Genomic DNA, 17,780 nt, shown 5'->3' with positions numbered 1-17,780 from the left:
AATAACAATAATTTACTTACAATAATTAATTGTGCTAATTAATATTTCAGATCAATATTTGAGAATTTAAAAAAGAATATATGATTTTACCTTCCATCATTTTATGAAAAGTACATAAGCAAATTATTTAAATTAAAACAACGTAAATATAAATTAAAATAATTTTCTTGAAATTACATTCAATTTAATAAAAAAAAACAGAAAATTATAAAATTTGTGCATCGTGCGGGTTCAGGACTAATTTATCTAATTTTAGTCAATTTTTCTAATTTTATCAATTAATACCTTATATTTTATTTTGCATAAAAATTGCGACTTTCATAGCGGCAGTTAAAATTAATAATGTGGGTTATTTTTTCTGAATTATCAATGGATTTTCATGTTAGCGTTAACGTGTCATTTTTAAGGCTATATTATTACTCAAAATCATAGTTATTTTATGAAAATTTTATTACTCAAAATCATAGTTATTTTATGAAAATTAAAATACAATGTATCAATTTATCAAATTAGAAGCAAAATTATAAAAAAAGGAAAAAGTCTGAGAAAGGGAAAACCTGTGATTGTCGTATTGTTATATACGACCTATTGTTTTTTATTATATGTTTTTTGGATTAATTATACGTTTTAGCCAGAAAGTTGTTGTGCTTAATTTTCTTCTTAATTGCAATTTGATTAAAAAAAAAAAAGCGCCGCCGACTTGTTCATTTAACAAACGACATATGTTTCAACTTTTAAATGGCAAATACGACTGACAGAAAGATCATATTAATTAATTCACAATTGAAGTTTCTGTCCAAACCCAAAAATAAATAAAATAAAATAAAATAAAATAATATTGTTAACTAACTAATTGTGTACAAACTGCAAAGGAATCTATGGCTCCGTTTGTTTTCATAAAATAATTTACAAGAAAATAATTTATTGAAAAATATTTTCATGACTTATTTTTTATTGTTTGGTTGTAAAATTGAAAATTGATTAAAATATTAAAGTGTTTATCTCATAATACCATAAAAAATATTAATAATAATAAAAATTTCACAATTTTAAAATTTTTATTGTTAAATACGAAAAGAATGCAAAAAAAATATAAATTATGAAAGTCGCCGGTGGCCGGTGGTGGTGGTTGGTGGTAAATGGTGACCGGTGGTAGCGACTATGATGATTAATAAATTAAAATATATATATTTATAAGGTTTGCCAATGTCCGGAGAATGTTTTATTGAAAAATATTTTCATGACTTATTTTCTGTTGTTTGGTTGTAAAATTGAAAATTGATTAAAAATATTAAAGTGTTTGTCTCATAAGACCATAAAAAATATTAATAATAATAAAAATTTCATAATTTTAAAAATTTTATTGTTAAATACAAAAAGAATGCAAAAAAATATAAATAATGAAAGTCGTCGGTGGCCGGTGGTAGTGGTTGGTGGTAAATGGTGACCAGTGGTAGTGACTCTGATGATTAATAAATTAAAAAATATAGATTTATAAGGTTTACCAATGTCCGGAGAATGTTTTAGTCTCTCCAAAATGGGAAGTTGTTTTCTTTAAAAAATGACATAATTTTTCTTTAACCGGAAAAATATTTTCGTTGATTTATTTTTTTGAATGCCCCAACAATGGAAAATTGTGAAAAATATTTTTCTGCAAATTATTTTACGGAAACAAACGGAGGCTATGTTACTTCTGCTAAGCATGGGTAACTAACTAATTATTGTTGTCATTTTATTTATTTATTTATAAACTGTTGAGCTACTATATAATTTTTTTATAGTATTTTTCTAACTTCTTTTTTAATTTTATTTTAATCAATTTATAGATATATCAATTTTTTTAAAAAAAGTTTATGGAGATATTAAATTAATTTCTTCTATTATCTAATTGAAAGCAAAGTATTTGTATATGTGGTTTAGTTAACAAGTCCAGCTAAGAAGAGCGTTGTCTTGGTTCTCTGAATCATAAGAATTATGACATGGCAAAGAAGATTTGTACATTTTTCAAGGTCTAAATATTGTTCTTGAAGTGCCAGCAGAAAATATTTCGTTGTCTTGTTTGAAAGTCGTAATGCCAATTTTTTCCTTAGTGATAATTACTTAAAAATTCGAAAGCAAATTTTTTATTTGGTTATGCCAATCAAATGGTGATCTGGTTGAACTTTTCACTTATATGAGAAGTGGAAGGTCTCGAGTTCGAGTCCTCTTGACCACAGTTATTTTCACTAATTTGATGAACCAAGAGAAGGACTGCTCCTGTTGTGTTGCAGTAGTGTAATTCGCTATATAAAGGCATTCAATGAATTAAAAATTTTAGTTAGTGATAATTATATTATGAGTGAAATACTACACATTATAACAAATCCAATCGATTATCAAATTGAATAGAATAAGAAAAAAAATCGAAAATTCAAATCAAGATAAATCTTATCGTTTCAAGTTATATATATATATATATATATATATATATATATATATATATATATTTTTTTTTTTTTTTTTTTTTTTTTTACTTTACAATTTTTTTTATTACTACAAGAAATAATAAATCTCAATTTCAAGAAAACAGAAAAAGAACTTTTACTTTAAAAACTAATCGAATCAGCGGTGATAGAAGTGAAATTTCAGGAAGCTTAGGAAATACTAAAATTGCTGTTAAGTCCCTTAATAAGATATGATACGGTTATTTATACTGATTTCTTAAGCGTAACAAAAGGACTTTTAATGCCTAAGTAAAGATTCTGGTCATAAATAATAAATGAGAATTTTACACATTAATTTTCTAGTTTAAAGGGCTTTTTGATCAAGACGTTACGAATTCCAAAATGATGCTTGAGCCATTTATATGTCCAGCTGTTTTGCATGTTCGGGCCATTTTGAATGTTTGGCTATTTTGAATGTTCAGCATATTTATTAGTTCCTATCAAAATTTTTTTTATTTATCGAGAGGTGCAATGGACTAAAATAATAGTGCAGCCTACATAATAAGGGTAACTCTTCCCTTGACTCACCAAATTAGTGAAATCATTTGTGATCAACACGACTCGAGTTTAAAACCTCTCACTAGGAATGACTACGGTTCAATTTCAAACTTGAATCGAAGTGAAATCGAATCAGTAAAAATTGGCATTAAACCGTGGTTAACGGTCCTAATTTCAACCACCCATAACTGAAACTGTGTACTTAATATTTGGTTTAAGTTCTTCACTTTTTGAAATTAAAACCGGCAATTTTGGTCTAAAACCGGATATTCTTGTTTAAAACCGTGAAAAACATGTTCTTAAAAAAACTCTCAACTTATTTTTTTTGTTTTGTTATAATTTTTTAAAATAACTTTTAAGAATTTTTATTAAATTGGTTTAGTTTTTTTTAATAACATTATTTATTATTATTATTATTATTTATTCAAGCTACAAATCCAAAAAAATATTTTAAAAAGTTTGAAATATATTATCTATTCGATTTAAAACTGAAACAAAACTTAATCGACAGTTCCAAAATCTTCTTAGAAGCCGCCTCAAAGTGATTCGATTTGGTTCCGATTTTATCTTTTTTATAACTAAAACTGGCGGTTTTGAAGCCAAAATTGGTAGTTCTATAACCGTGGTCATGTCTACTTCCCACAAGTGAAGACCAGCCGAAATCATTAGTTACTCTGTATTGATATAATTTTATTTTTTTAATATTAGTACAAATATGTATTATCTATAGACTATAAAATATAAATAGATATTGTTCTATTTAAATGAGATTCTCTTCTTATCTTTTTTTAAGGATAATAGTAGAAATTTTATAAAGATGAAACGACTAAATCAGCCTAAACAAGATAGACAATGGAGGTATAAATTCCTTTATCCAAGTGAGCTCCTCATTGCTAGAAAAGTGAGCTTCCTTGGCTAACAAATTATCATTCAGCCTCATTGCTATATCAATATTATATTTGCCTATCAATAGCTAGAAGAGTCAATAGCTAGTTAGAGGAGTATTCGCTTTATGAGCAACTTTGTAGTCAACTCGACAAACATATTAGAGCAAGATTTAATGTATTCTCTAATTATTAATAACCTATTTCCTAACTTAGGTAGATAGACCTCAGAATTTTGTAGCAAACTAATCAATGATAAGCAATCAGATTCAAGAACATCATTGTGAAAGCCTAGCTCTATTGATGCCTTCATTGCAAAAATTGTTGCTTGTAACACCCGCTTTCCAGTCGAGGAGGACTGAATGGTAAGTGTCACATCATGTGCCGGAGGCATGTATTTCATTATTCTAATAGTGCATAATTAAGAAAGTTATTTGGTTAAAAAGAAGATGCAATTAATTAATTTATATTAGAAACATCAGCAGAAGACTTGTTAATTAGGAAAACTCTTAGAAAAATCTTATTTGTTTTAAATCCAATGGATCTTTGAAAATAATTATTAACTCAATGAAAAACTTTATCTCAATGAACATTGATAATAGTATAAGCGTCAACACATAATTCTCAAAATTTCCAATGAATTATATTACAGGTTTTTTTTTTTTTTTGTCACGCCCGACTTCAACCATTAGAAGAATTGTCCGTTTTGGATCAATCCAATTTCATCCCATACTGAATTGGCAAAATCTGCACGGTTTTGACTCGCAGTGAAATTGAGAACTTTTCAGGTGGTCACCCATCCTAGAATTTCCATTTAGCGAGCACGCGTTGCTCTAGAGTTCTTCCAACTATCCAAACCTATTCCACTAAAAAGCGTTTCTGATGATTAATTTTCCCCTTTTGGATATATGATCCGATTCATTTCTATGTCTTGCATTCCACTACCTATAGTTAGTCTGTCATCTTAGAAGCTAGCCAAGAGCTTTACTTTACTCGCCCTCTTAGAATCGTTTTGCCGGGTCGGGATGTCACAGGGCCACCAGCTTCTGCGTGGTTCATCCTCGAACCATACATCTACTAGAGGAGGGTCCGGCTTTGATACCAATCGTCACGCCTGACTCCAACAATCCAAGAAATTGTCCGCTATGGATCAAGCCAATCCTATCCCATACTGGATTGGCAAGATCCGCACGGTTTTACCCTACAGGTGAAATGAGAAACTTTCTAGGTGGTCACTATCCTAGGATTTCCATTAAGCAAGCATGCTTAACTTTGGAGTTCTTCCAACTCTCCAAGCATATTCCACTAAAAGTCATTTCTAATGATTAGTTTCCCCATTTTCGATATATGATCCAATTTATTCCTGTATCCCACATTCTATTACTCATAGTTAGTCTATCATCCTAGAAACTAGCTAGAAACTTCGCTTTATCCGCCTTCTTAAGATTGTTTTACCGGATCGGGATGTCACATTGCTTCAACCTCCACTTTCTCCAAGGATAAATTGCAAACAATCCTCTTGCAACCCAAAATATGTTATGAATCAGACCTATTACCATAAGTTTTAAATGCTTAAAGAGTATATAATGCTATTTGTATAGCCTATATATCTCATTCAACAACTGTTTTAGATTTTCTTACTATATATATATATATTTTTTTTTTTTCTTTTCTTTTTTTTTTTTTTTTTTTTTTTTTTGCGGAAATGAGAAAAGAATAATGTGATTGCCAGATTTATCTTTAATGATATTAATTAGAGATATTTAAAATATCTTTAGTAATAGCCAAATAAAATATTTTAATCAATGTTGATTCAAATGGCCACAGTAAGAGAGTCGCTCCTTATATGGACCTTTCAATATTCAAGCTGGACATAGTTAGAATCCGGTGAACTTTAGGATATGAATAGTTATATATCAGAAAAAATAATTGAAAATCCTGATATATCATTGCCATGGCCAACAAAATATTTTGATTATATATATATAATTTTAATTGAAAACAAATAAGTCATAGCCAAGTAAAAGATTTTAATTAAAAAATATAGAGAATAAAAAATAATGATCATAATAAAAATAGGAGGAGGAGTAATAATAATAATCTATAACACATATAAAAGAAAAAATAGGGGAATAATAGAATTGATAAAAAATTTTGATAAATTTAGTATGGGCAAATAGATCTTCAAGAGTTTTCGAATTTTTTTAAAAAAATAAAGAAATTATTCCTTAATTTAATAGACTATTAATTGAATAGAAATTTTAATTTTAACAAATTTATTTTTATTCGATTAATGAATTTGGATTAAATTTAAATATAAAATATTTAAAAAAATGTAAAACTTATATGGTACTAAAATAACACAAATAAGAAAGAAATCTTGGTTTTTTTTTTTTTTTTTTTTTTGAAAGAAGAAGAAAAAAAAAAAAAGAAATCTTGTTTTAAACTCGACCACCAAAATTGGGAAGCATGCACAGGGACAACTAAACATCCTATGGCCAACAAATTCGGCCACCATCTTTAAATATCTTAAAACCTACATATGCAAACGTGTCTGATTATGAGTTTTGACCAGCACCCACTCTCCTTTCTTTTCAGTGCTCTCCAACCATTACTATTCTAACTCCAAATTCTCAACTTCCAATCTCTACTTCCCTTTATAAACCATTTTTTCTCCATACCAATATACCATAACATACCAAAACCTCAAATTTCAAACCCACTCAAAATGTACAAAGCTCTTTTCTTTCTCCTTCTTCGCTTGTTTATTCTCTTCAACTCTCAACCTTTTCTTGTTTCATCTCTCACTTCACCACAAGACATTTCAGCTCTTAAAGCCTTTAAAGCTTCAATCAAGCCGAATTCAATCCCACCATGGTCATGTCTTGCTTCTTGGGACTTCACCACTGACCCATGTGCCTTTCCTCGCCGGACCCACTTCACCTGCGGTGTAACTTGCTCATCTGATTCAACCCGAGTCACCCAACTCACTCTTGACCCGGTTGGTTACTCTGGCCAACTCACTCCACTCATTTCCCAACTTACTAACCTTGTTATTCTTGATCTTTCTGATAATAACTTCTTTGGCCCTATTCCTTCTTCCATTTCCTCTCTTTCTAATCTCCAGACATTAACCCTACGTTCAAACTTGTTCTCTGGCTCAGTTCCTGATTCTGTCACCAAACTTAAATCGCTCCAATCTTTAGACCTTTCCCATAACTCTTTATCTGGGTATCTTCCAAATGGCATGAATTTAATGTCTAGTTTAACAAGACTTGATCTTAGTTATAATAAATTAACTGCGTCTTTACCAAAATTACCTCCAAATTTACTAGAATTAGCTATTAAGGGCAATTCTTTATCTGGGTCTTTATCAAAATCGTCCTTTGACGGGTTAACTCAGTTGGCAGTGGTCGAACTCAGTGAAAACTCGTTTAGTGGAACACTAGAATCGTGGTTTCTGCAATTGCCTGCACTTCAACAGGTTGATTTAGCGAATAATAGTCTGACACGTGTTGAGATCTCAAAGGCTCTAAATGGTTACAGTAACCTCGTGGCTGTTGATCTCGGGTTCAACAAAATCGAGGGAAACCCGCCCGTCAATTTCGTTAGTTTTCCACACCTGTCGTCTTTGTCACTCAGATACAACCGGCTACGTGGCGCGATCCCATTGGAGTATAGTCGAATGAAGAGTTTGAGAAGGCTGTTTTTGGACGGTAATTTTTTGATCGGTAAGCCTCCATCAGGGCTTTTCGGCGGTGAAGGTCCGGTCGCGGGTAGCTTGGGAGATAATTGTCTACAAGGGTGTCCAGGGTCGTCTCAGCTGTGTACGCCTTCGCAAAAGCCTAATTCTATTTGCAAGCAAGCTTATGGTGGAAGAGGAAAACCAATGTTTTAGTGTGTAAGGTTTTTGTTGGTAAATATTATTATTTTTTTTTTTTAGAACTAGAATAATAAATAGATAATGTGTATGTGAAATATTATGATAATAATATACAGGAGATGTAATTTTTTATAATATTTTTAAAATGAATGTTTATAAAAATTAATACCAATTGTTAAACTATTTCAGTCCAATCAAAAAAAATTCTATTAACTCCAAGTAAAATGCTTGAAACTGGTAGCAAAATTGAATTTGGATAGATTTTTTTTTTTTTGAGTATCGAGAGATTTATTATTATGTCGTACATACACTTATCATCAAACTAGCTTTGTATATAAATTTCGAGCAATTCTAATTCTTAACATAAGAGGGTGGAAATTGAAATTGGTATAATTGCTTCGATTTCAATCCAATTTGAAGAAGAAATCTTCAAATCATTTCCATTCCAACCTCCGATCGGACCCACTTCCAACTTGAACCAGCAGGATAATCCGGCTTATAATTTTACTAGTGTGAAAGTTTGAATGGAGCTGATAATGATATGCGTCTTGGATCCACCACAAATTAAAGTTGAAACTTAGAAGTGAGGAAATGTCAGGGACGGTTGGGTACAGTGTTCCCTAATTTTATGATGCGATAATGGCGTCAAAGCAGAAAAAGAATCTAATGGTGGTTTTGCTTTTGCCATAGGAATTTGAGTTCATGGAAAAGGAAATCAAATACACTTTGGAAAAGTCGTTAAATACAGTTGTTTCTTTTTTTTTGGTACGGTGTAGCTTTAGATGGGCGCTGCTGTCGGTGGCTTCTAATTTTTTGCTTTCGACTATTGACCTTTTTGTAAAATTTTTATTTTTACCAACATAGTTAGGCTAAACAAAAATTCTTCTCTGTATAGCCTTTTGTTTTTAATTATTAAATTATTTTAATATTTAATGGATTTCCTATCACCAAAGAGAAGGCATGAACATAATTTAGTTTCGAATTGAATTGAAACTTAAATTGAACTGTGTTCAGGAATTCAAGACTTTAAACGGTAATTGAAAACGAGAATTTATGGTTTAGCTGTAATTTTTTATATTTTAAAATCAAAATCGGCATTCTGATTTAAAAATATTAAAAAAAAATCATGTTTGACTTCTAACTTTCAAATTTAATTTTAATTCTTACTGTTGAATGCAACAAATAATTATTCTAATTTTTCTCAAATACTCATCCCGTTTTTAAATACTTGTCACATTTTAAAAAGTACTATGTTTTCAAATATTTATCACATTTATTAATTTAACAAATAATAAATTATTTTTTCATTTTCACCCTTTGTAAATAACCATCAATAATTAATGAAAAATTAAATTTATTGTTTGGATATTGTAAATTAAGGGTAGTAAAATCAATTTACCCAATAATTTGCTTAATAACGAAATGTGACAATTAATACAAATTGAATGATTTTTCTTAAGAGATGTGAAATATCCAAATATGATAAGTATTTAGGAACGGAAAGAGTAACACCCTGTTTAGATTGATGTATGTTTTTGAAGGAATCAAAATAGCTGAGGAAAATAATTGTGGAAAGCAATTTTACCTTATTTGGAAAAGAAGAAAAAATTAATTTATTTTTCTCCCTATTTCACATAAATAGAATCTCTCCATTTGAGATAGAAAATAATGGTAGAATATTGAAATTTCTCTAATTTTATGCAATTAGCAAATGTCCAAACTACTTTTAACTAAATATTGAAGTTATATGATCATCATAGTCCTCTAAAATGATTAGTGAGGTTAAAATGGTAATATATCAATATTAACAATTTTTTTTCTCTAAAATTTTACATTTTCCAAACAAAGGAAAATAAATTTATTTTCTTTCCCACATTATTTTCCTTCATTATCCAAACACAAATGTGGAAATAACAATGGAAAGAAAATTAACAATTCATCGTTATTTTCCTTTATTATTTTCCAAACACAGTGTAAAGGTAAATGAACTACATACACCTTTGATTCCTTTATACTCTAACTAAAAGGATACGTACAGTCGATTAGGTGTAGTCTGATTGGTTTTTCTATTTACATAGGGAATAAAAGGTCTGAAGTTTAACAATTCTCGATCGTATGAATTTTTATTAATTTGGTAAGTAAAAAAATGACTACTCCTGACTTACAACCAAAGGGTTGATTTTGATTCACACTTTTTAATAGAAACAACCAATAAATCTTCAGTTCGGTTTTCATTTTATATATTGTTTAATTGAATTTATTTTACATCTTAAATAATTAAATGAAGTTGAAATAGCTGAATCAAAATCAAGTGAATTTGATTTAGTTTTATATGTTATTGGATTGAATTTCGATTACTTTATTACCTTTAATTTAATTTTTAGTTAGTTCAATTGATTCCAAAAGATAAACCAGACTGAACATATTTGGTTGAATCGGTTTAATTCAAGTTTAAATACTCTACAACAAATTTATTTTGCATTTTAAATAATTAAATAAATTCGACATAATTAAATCAAATGGAATTGAACTCATTTGTTTCTGTTTTATATGTTATTAAAACATATTTACTGGTTAAATGAATCGATTAATGCTTTGTAACTATGGATTCTCTGGTAGCCGTGAGTGGTTTATCACTGGGCCCAGTGGGCCACGTTGTTTAATTGGTAATTGTGACATTCCAGAATATGATACGAATATGATAGGTCATTGGGTTGAGGAAGTTTCAACCGGAAGTTGAACCTAACAGCCAGCTGTGTGTGTCCCAACAAAATAACACAATGCTGGGTGGGACCCTTTTCGCACATATTCTCCATGTCAAAGTGACTTGATATATTGCTTAGGTTTGGTTGCTTACGTGGTTTGGTAAATATAAATAATGGTATAAGCCGTAAGGTTGAAAAAAAAAGAAGAAATCATATTTATGTTTATTGCCTTAATAAAATTATTTATTTCAAAATTTATATATTTTTGTATTGTAAATTATTTTAAAATTTTAAGCAGTTATACTTCAATAAAATTTATGTGTAACTGTAACATTTTTTTAAAAATAAATAAAAATATTTTTACTCTTTTTTAAGGAAATAATATTTTCTTCCTAATAAAAATAAAAAATTACTTTTATATTTTTATTTAAATTTCTCTGGCATTTTTTCTTTTCCACCTATAAACCTACATCCTCGTCATTTCATTCTAAATCCAAATTCAAAGCTCTGCTCAATCAATAAATTACTTGAAAAGTAGCTACAATTATTCCACTTGAATTGGGTAAGAGGACAGTTTTTGGTTAGGATTTGTAAGGATGGGCCGAGGTGTTTGTGTATGTATGGAGAGTGTAAAATTTTTGTTTGTTGGTTTTTGAAGGGTATATTAGGAAATTAGAAGTTTATTAAAAATATTACGAAATTAGACCTAATATTTATTTTGTAGAAATTTAAAATTAAATAATTTTTAAAACTTATTATATGTATCATAAAACATGGAATCTTAAAGTCTATATGGGCCTAGAGCTCAACAAATGAAAAATCATCCTAGAAGATAATTCAATCAGTATAGTTCTCTTAACAATTCAACAGGGTGGATACAACAATCCCGGATTCCCATCAAATGTTTACTGAACTTAAACGAAAGGACTACAGCTACCAGGGGCCAAAGCACGTCTTGCAAATTCCATGATCATTATGGGCACAGGACTGAGAAATGTAGACACCTCAAGAATGAAATTGGAAATCTTATCAAATATAAGAGTTTGAAGCAGTTCACTAGAAAATTTAACCGTAGGAGCAACTAAAGATAAGTTAGGTCTAAATACTATCAATAGCTCGTAAGTATTTTACTTTTTAGCATTTCTGCTATTTTAGACATTTAATTATGTGCAGCCCGGCTAGCCAGCCATGCTTCATAATAAATAAGTAAATAAGTAATACATTTAGCATATTCATATATTTAGAACACATTAATTATACTAAATAAGTAATACATTAATATTTCAAATAAATTAATAATCATTTATTTAACAGTAAAAAAGTAATTTTAGCATTAGATATAAAGACTCCAACTAAAACCTATTTAAATTTTATTGTTGTATTATTTTTTATTTTAATTATGAATCTATAAGAATTTATGCATTTTACATGTGAAATTTTATTTTTAAATATGATTGGAGTTAAATAGGTTAAAAGTTAAAAATACTATAAGCAGGTTAAGTGGGTCGTATATAGGTCAACACATCCAATTAACTTATTTATAATATTAAGCGGGTTAAACGAGTTATATATGGGTCAACTCGATCTACTTAACATGTTTATGATATTAAGCGGGTTAAACGTGTCGTGTTCATATTAATCGTCTAATTTTTATGTCGTGTTTATGTCGAAATTATAAAAAATTATTTCATCTTTTAATATTGTTCTGCATACCGCACGGTTTCTAACCCTAGTAAATATTTATATACCGTAATTATAGATGGCCTAATTCATTTTAGATCGTAACAAATTAAATGTAGACTTTAAGTTGCTTTTACAACTCTAGTTCTTTCTCCCACCGCCCGACTTTTCACCTTCTACAATCAGTAACTCTCAAACCTAATTACTTTCTCAAACGTGCTCCATATTATCTTGCACTTAGACATGGAAATTGGCAAATGTGTTATTCTTTTAATTTTATGTCAGGAATGATTTATAATCTGCAAAATGCTTATCTACTTATTAAATTTTGATAGCAAGTATTTATTAATTTTAAAAATTATGAAAAATTTCATGGATTATTTATATTAAGTACAAGATTATTGTACATAACAGTTATTTTTTTTACTTCAAAAATATAATAAGTTTGCTACTATATATAAAATCAAATATTACTGATGAAATATAATTTATACTATAATTGTTTAAATTAGTTTAGTATTTAGGTAAGACCGACTAGGCGAACATAAATTAGATTATCAAACAAATATGATTATGAGTAAAATCAAAGTTTACAATTTTAGTACTTTTTAGAATTATAAATAAATGTTTATACAAGTCAAACACCTTAAATACAAATTTATATTAAATTAAATTATTAAAATTTATTTATATTAAATAAAATTTTTAAATTTCATGCTAAATAACACAATACGAAAGACACACAAAATCACATTATGCAATAAAATCATATAATATATAATTTTCTCATAGGTTGTGCAGTAAAGAAACAAGAAAAATAAAATATCATATTCGCAAAGTGCCATATGTAATTGGAAGAGGGGATGGGATGGGAGCCACGTTTGAGAAATTGCAGGTGAGAGTTTTCTTTTCGGAAAATAATTATTTACTCTTTAATAAAATTAAAATAAATTATTTTTTTACTATTTTTACGTAGAAAGATTAAAATACCCATGTCTTGGGCCCAACCATATTAACTTTTGAAAAGAAATTATTTTTTTTTTCATTTTGTTTCTATTTTGTCGCCACGGTGTTGTATACTTCAACCCTAAAAGCGGTTCTCTTCCGCCACATACGCCCCTCCATCATCTTGGTCGCTCGCTATCGAGAATTTATGCCGGCTCCAACTAATCCAGGAGCAGAGCAAGGCAAACAGCAGAACGGAGACAAGATAAAGAAACGATACAATTGACATTCAAAATCATTAGGCATGGGCAAGTCAAGGTACTATAGTGATTTCTGTTTTTTCATAATTTCTCATAAATTCTTCTGTGTTAAATTGATCATTTATTTATTTATTTATTTTTAAGTATAGACGAGAATCTGAGACTAAAGCAGACCGTAAATTCGAGAAGAAGCTCCAGTTTTATACCAGTTAGTTTCCTTCTTCTTAATTTCGTTCTCTTATTTGTTTATTTAATTATCTTCTTATGATTAAATTAGTAAACCTGCGCATATTTGGTCTAATTTTGGATAAGATTAATTTGTTGTGAGTAAATAGTAGCCAAAAGGGTAACAAATAAAAAGACTTTCACTTCAGTTCTGATGATTCTGGCTGTATCTTAGATAATTGTGTTTTATAACAATGTATTTACCCTTAAGTGATTCATTTGGTGGTTGTAGGCTCTTAGCAGCTACGATCAGTTGAGGTGGCAGTGGTAGTCTTGCCTTTAGGTCTATCAATTGTAAATTATATTACCCTCAAGGACACGGGTTCGTAAGGGGGGTTATGTAGAAAGTAATAGGGGAACTAGTTGCGTTATTATTTGTTACTTGAGCCATAAAGAAGGAGCTATTCATGTAGTCTCATGCAATGTGAATAATAAATAACTTGTTTCTCTCTTTATGTTTGGTCTGCTATATCCTCTATGTGTTTTTACCTTTTCTTGTTTCTCGCATCTTTGTTCAATTTTCCTTTGCTCTCTTGGCTGTCAAACTAGTTGCAGGAATTTCCCCTGCAACATGTTGTTTTTACCTTAAAAGGGTTTCTTAATAAATTTTTTTTTTTTTTTTTTGGTGTCAAATCTTATGCAGAGGTCAGAGACACAGTTGCCAGTTTGAATGCACAAAAGTCCATTAATAAGGTAAGAATTATATTTGTAACCTCTTTCACTTTATTTTTGTATGAGAATAGTTTCAGTTTGAATTGGATATGAATCTTGAACCTTGATAATCATGTGGGACTCGGAGTTGTCTGGATTGCGCCTTTGAAAAAAATGTTAATGGCACATTGATATTAGATGATGTGAAAACTTGTAGATGAAAAACAATGTAGTTAATTTCCTTGTCCTTAAAGTGTGTTTGTGTGTTGAATTCAAAAGAGGCAATCTTGGTAGTTGCAAGTATGTTACCTTTGAGGGTTTTTGTTGCTATCCTGGAATTTATATTGTTGCTTTCTGTGTCTGTCCCTTATTTTTTATTCTTTTGCTTGGATGAACATGGTTTGTTACCTCACTCTTTTTCTTTCAAAAGTGATGGAACAAGCTTATCTTCAATAACATTTTTCCTTTTTTCATTTTTCCTAATTGATATAATGCAGCATCCAAAGTATAATTTATTTTATACATAAAAATCCTTTAGTGGTTATGTTTTTTTCATTCATTTAGGCTTTTTCTCCACCTTTTCAGTTTGTAGTCTGACCTCAACTAAGTAAAAGCACATGAGAAAGTTTCTGTCTCTCTCACTCGTTCTTTCAAGTATGCTTGTGCATGAAACATACTTGAATATCGGGTGTGTATAGACATAAAAAGTGTAAAGAAGGGGGGGAAAAAAGGAAAAGGCTGAAATTATTTTTCTCATGTTAATCATTTTGACAGTGTTACTTTAAATGCATTATTTTTAGTTTGACAGTTAGTTTGCATATTACTACTATAGTCAGTTTTACAGTTAGTTTTGCATATTGCTGTTATGTCGAACATGGAATTACTCAATGTCCCTTAGTTTTGTTTTTTATACACAAATTTGAGTTCAAATATTTATGTATTTTGTTGGAATTGTTATTCATAAGACCGTCCGGGTAACCCAGCATGTGTTTCTGAATAATAAAATCTTTCATAATGAATGTTACATATATCCATAATTTGATGTATTAGTAAAGTCGATATTTTGTTTATTTCACCTGATTTGCATTTGCACCTTGATGTGGAATGCTAAGTCCTTTTCCCCTTTGTTGTGATTCAATCTTTATAACATAAATATTGTGCAATGGACAAGCTAAGTAAAATTTTCATACTCATGCAGAAAAAGAAACTTAGAAGCCGACAGAAGAAATTGAAAGCTTATGATCTGTCTACGCTCACAGAGTTCCTTCCTGAGCTGAATGCTCCTAAACAACCAACTCCAACTTCTGAGTTTAAATTGAATTGTAAATCTAGACAGAAACTAATGTGAGTGCTTCCAGTCTGTGATTCTTCAATCGTTCCAATTTTTTTATCAATAACTGTATTTGCGTTGTGACTAAATGTTCATCCTTATCAGATTGAAGGAAGCAAAACAATTGAGCACTGTTCTTAACCATCCTGCTTTCCAGTCAGATCCATTGGAAGCCATCCATCAACACTTACTAAGCACACAACCTGTTGTGGATGAGAAACCAAAGAAAAAGTTGAACAAAAATGGAGGGAAGAAAATGAAGGGTAAAAAATCTAAATTGTCAAAAGAATCTCAATCTATGGATTTCTAATGTGGGAAGACTCATGTTTACTAAAAAGTTACTTCCGTTGCTTGTTTTTGCCACATTGAAAATTGCAAGTATATTTACTACGTGAAAATGTTGCAGCATTTTCATGTACCTGTATTTTTTTCATCGTGGTCTTATCAATTCCTAGCTGAAAACAACAGGCATCAGGACTCAAATATATCAACAACTGAATTTTCACATGTTGAAATCTTTACATGCTATTGGTATTTAGTTTTTCATTTTTTTTGTTTATTTATATTAAGTTAAAAAACAATTAAAAGCCAAATAATTGAATGAGATATGTTTTTGTAGATCTGAAAGAGAAGATGGAGGTGTCAATATTGGATAATTATTCTTTAAAAAAAAAAAAAAAAAAAAAAAAGGAAAACGAAGTGAAAGATGAAGATGGGTGAATAATCATTGTATGAGCAACTAATGCAGATAAAAGATAAGGTGGATGTGAGAAACTATAACCACTTGATTGGATAAGTAAAAATAAGAAGGGAAGGAAAACAAGTAAGAGAAAATAAGGGGAAAAGCGGTAGTTGTAGATATTTGCTTCGAAAAAGAGGGGAAAATAGAAAATAAAAAAAAAAGAGGAACTTCTTCTACTTTAAACTTGAAATAAGAAACATGTAATTCAGAAAGGTGTACAAATGCAGAAATAAATAAACTGAAAAACATTATCATTATTATTATTATTGTTACCAGGAGTGCTAAATTGCACAAGTTGTGCTAGACACGTCTTTAAATTAACTATAATACTCTTGATATAATCATCCATGACAACAATAACACCATGTATCGTTATAAAATTAACGGTAAACTAGAAACCCAAATTATTTAAATTTCTTTAAGGTTATTTCTATCCTTTCACCACATTATACTGTGGTTGTGCCTGACATATATTGTGCAAAAAGTATTTATCGTATTGTTTTTATTATTATAATTCTAAAGTTGATCATGTATGAAAATAAATATCAATGTTCTTTGTCAACTTGTACCAACTCTTCACACTTGCTCTTATCAAACCATATCTTTTTCATTTTACCAATCAATCTCTGCATGACTTCCTTATTATGCACAAAAATTGTGAAAGATTAATTATGAATGATCAAAATCATTAAAATTTGCATTATAGTTATCAATATCATAGTCAATTGTATATTAGGAATGATTTACCCATAAAATATTTTTACATCTCGTTGTTATTATTTATTAAAGAAAACATATTAATATGATTTAGTAATTAATCTTATTTGAAAATTTTTGAGACATTGGAGGATAATTAAATCATTTGAACAACCATAGCTAGACATTATTACATATAAAATCCACCCCATAAACTTTAATGAATGGATTTTCTATGGATATTATCAAATGAATTAAATATAGCTTTCAAAAGATTGATTTTGTGGGTATTTAGCTGGTCATATTCGTGGCTGTATGGAATGAATCATAGCTATTAATGGGTGAAGTGCAAAGAATTAACCTCCTTGGAGCATAGGCAACAATTACATGGTATGTAAAAATTTGATTATTGTTTGTTTGGGAGGAAGAGGTAACAAATACAAGATTCAATCCATAGAATATAAATTTTAAAAATTTAACCTCATAAATTTAAAATAGCATAAAATAACGGACAAATCCATCCAAATTCAACTTGAATAAATATATTTATTAAATATATTTTCATTTAAAATACTCGATGTATTGATATATCACATGAAAATAGTATAAATATATATTTATAAAATAAATAATAGAAAAATAGTAAGTGAATAAAATCATGTCAAATTCAACCCAATTTGAGGTAGGTTAGATAGGGATCATATATGAAAATTTTTATTTGAATTAAGTATGAATTTACAAAAAGCAAGGACTACACGCTTAAAATATTATATGATGCAGCTTTGATATGAGACACAA

At 29.2% G+C, this 17,780-nt stretch overlaps 2 protein-coding genes across 2 annotated transcripts; both read left to right on the top strand.

Annotated features, from left to right (window-relative positions):
- The first annotated feature begins 6,426 nt into the window (after window positions 1-6,426).
- Window positions 6,427-7,883, top strand: LOC149495484 (Leucine-rich repeat (LRR) family protein). Its single transcript, XM_089723563.1, has one exon. It carries the CDS (start codon window positions 6,594-6,596, stop codon window positions 7,761-7,763), a length of 1,170 nt encoding a protein of 389 aa, XP_089579689.1. The 5' UTR covers window positions 6,427-6,593; the 3' UTR covers window positions 7,764-7,883.
- A 5,304-nt stretch (window positions 7,884-13,187) lies between these two features.
- LOC149495483 (ribosome biogenesis protein) lies at window positions 13,188-16,051 on the top strand. The gene is made up of 5 exons (XM_089722197.1): window positions 13,188-13,396; window positions 13,488-13,546; window positions 14,207-14,256; window positions 15,413-15,558; window positions 15,650-16,051. The coding sequence occupies exons 1-5, from the start codon at window positions 13,383-13,385 to the stop codon at window positions 15,852-15,854; spliced, it is 474 nt and encodes a 157-aa protein (XP_089578323.1). The 5' UTR covers window positions 13,188-13,382; the 3' UTR covers window positions 15,855-16,051.
- The last annotated feature ends 1,729 nt before the right edge of the window (window positions 16,052-17,780 follow it).

The sequence above is a fragment of the Jatropha curcas genome, chromosome 6 (assembly GCF_041381405.1).
Source record: "Jatropha curcas cultivar XTBG-Jc1 chromosome 6, XTBG_Jcur_1.0, whole genome shotgun sequence".
Classification (NCBI taxonomy): domain Eukaryota; kingdom Viridiplantae; phylum Streptophyta; class Magnoliopsida; order Malpighiales; family Euphorbiaceae; genus Jatropha; species Jatropha curcas.
Note: the sequence above shows the minus strand (reverse complement) of the source record. Positions and strands in the feature narration are given on the sequence as shown.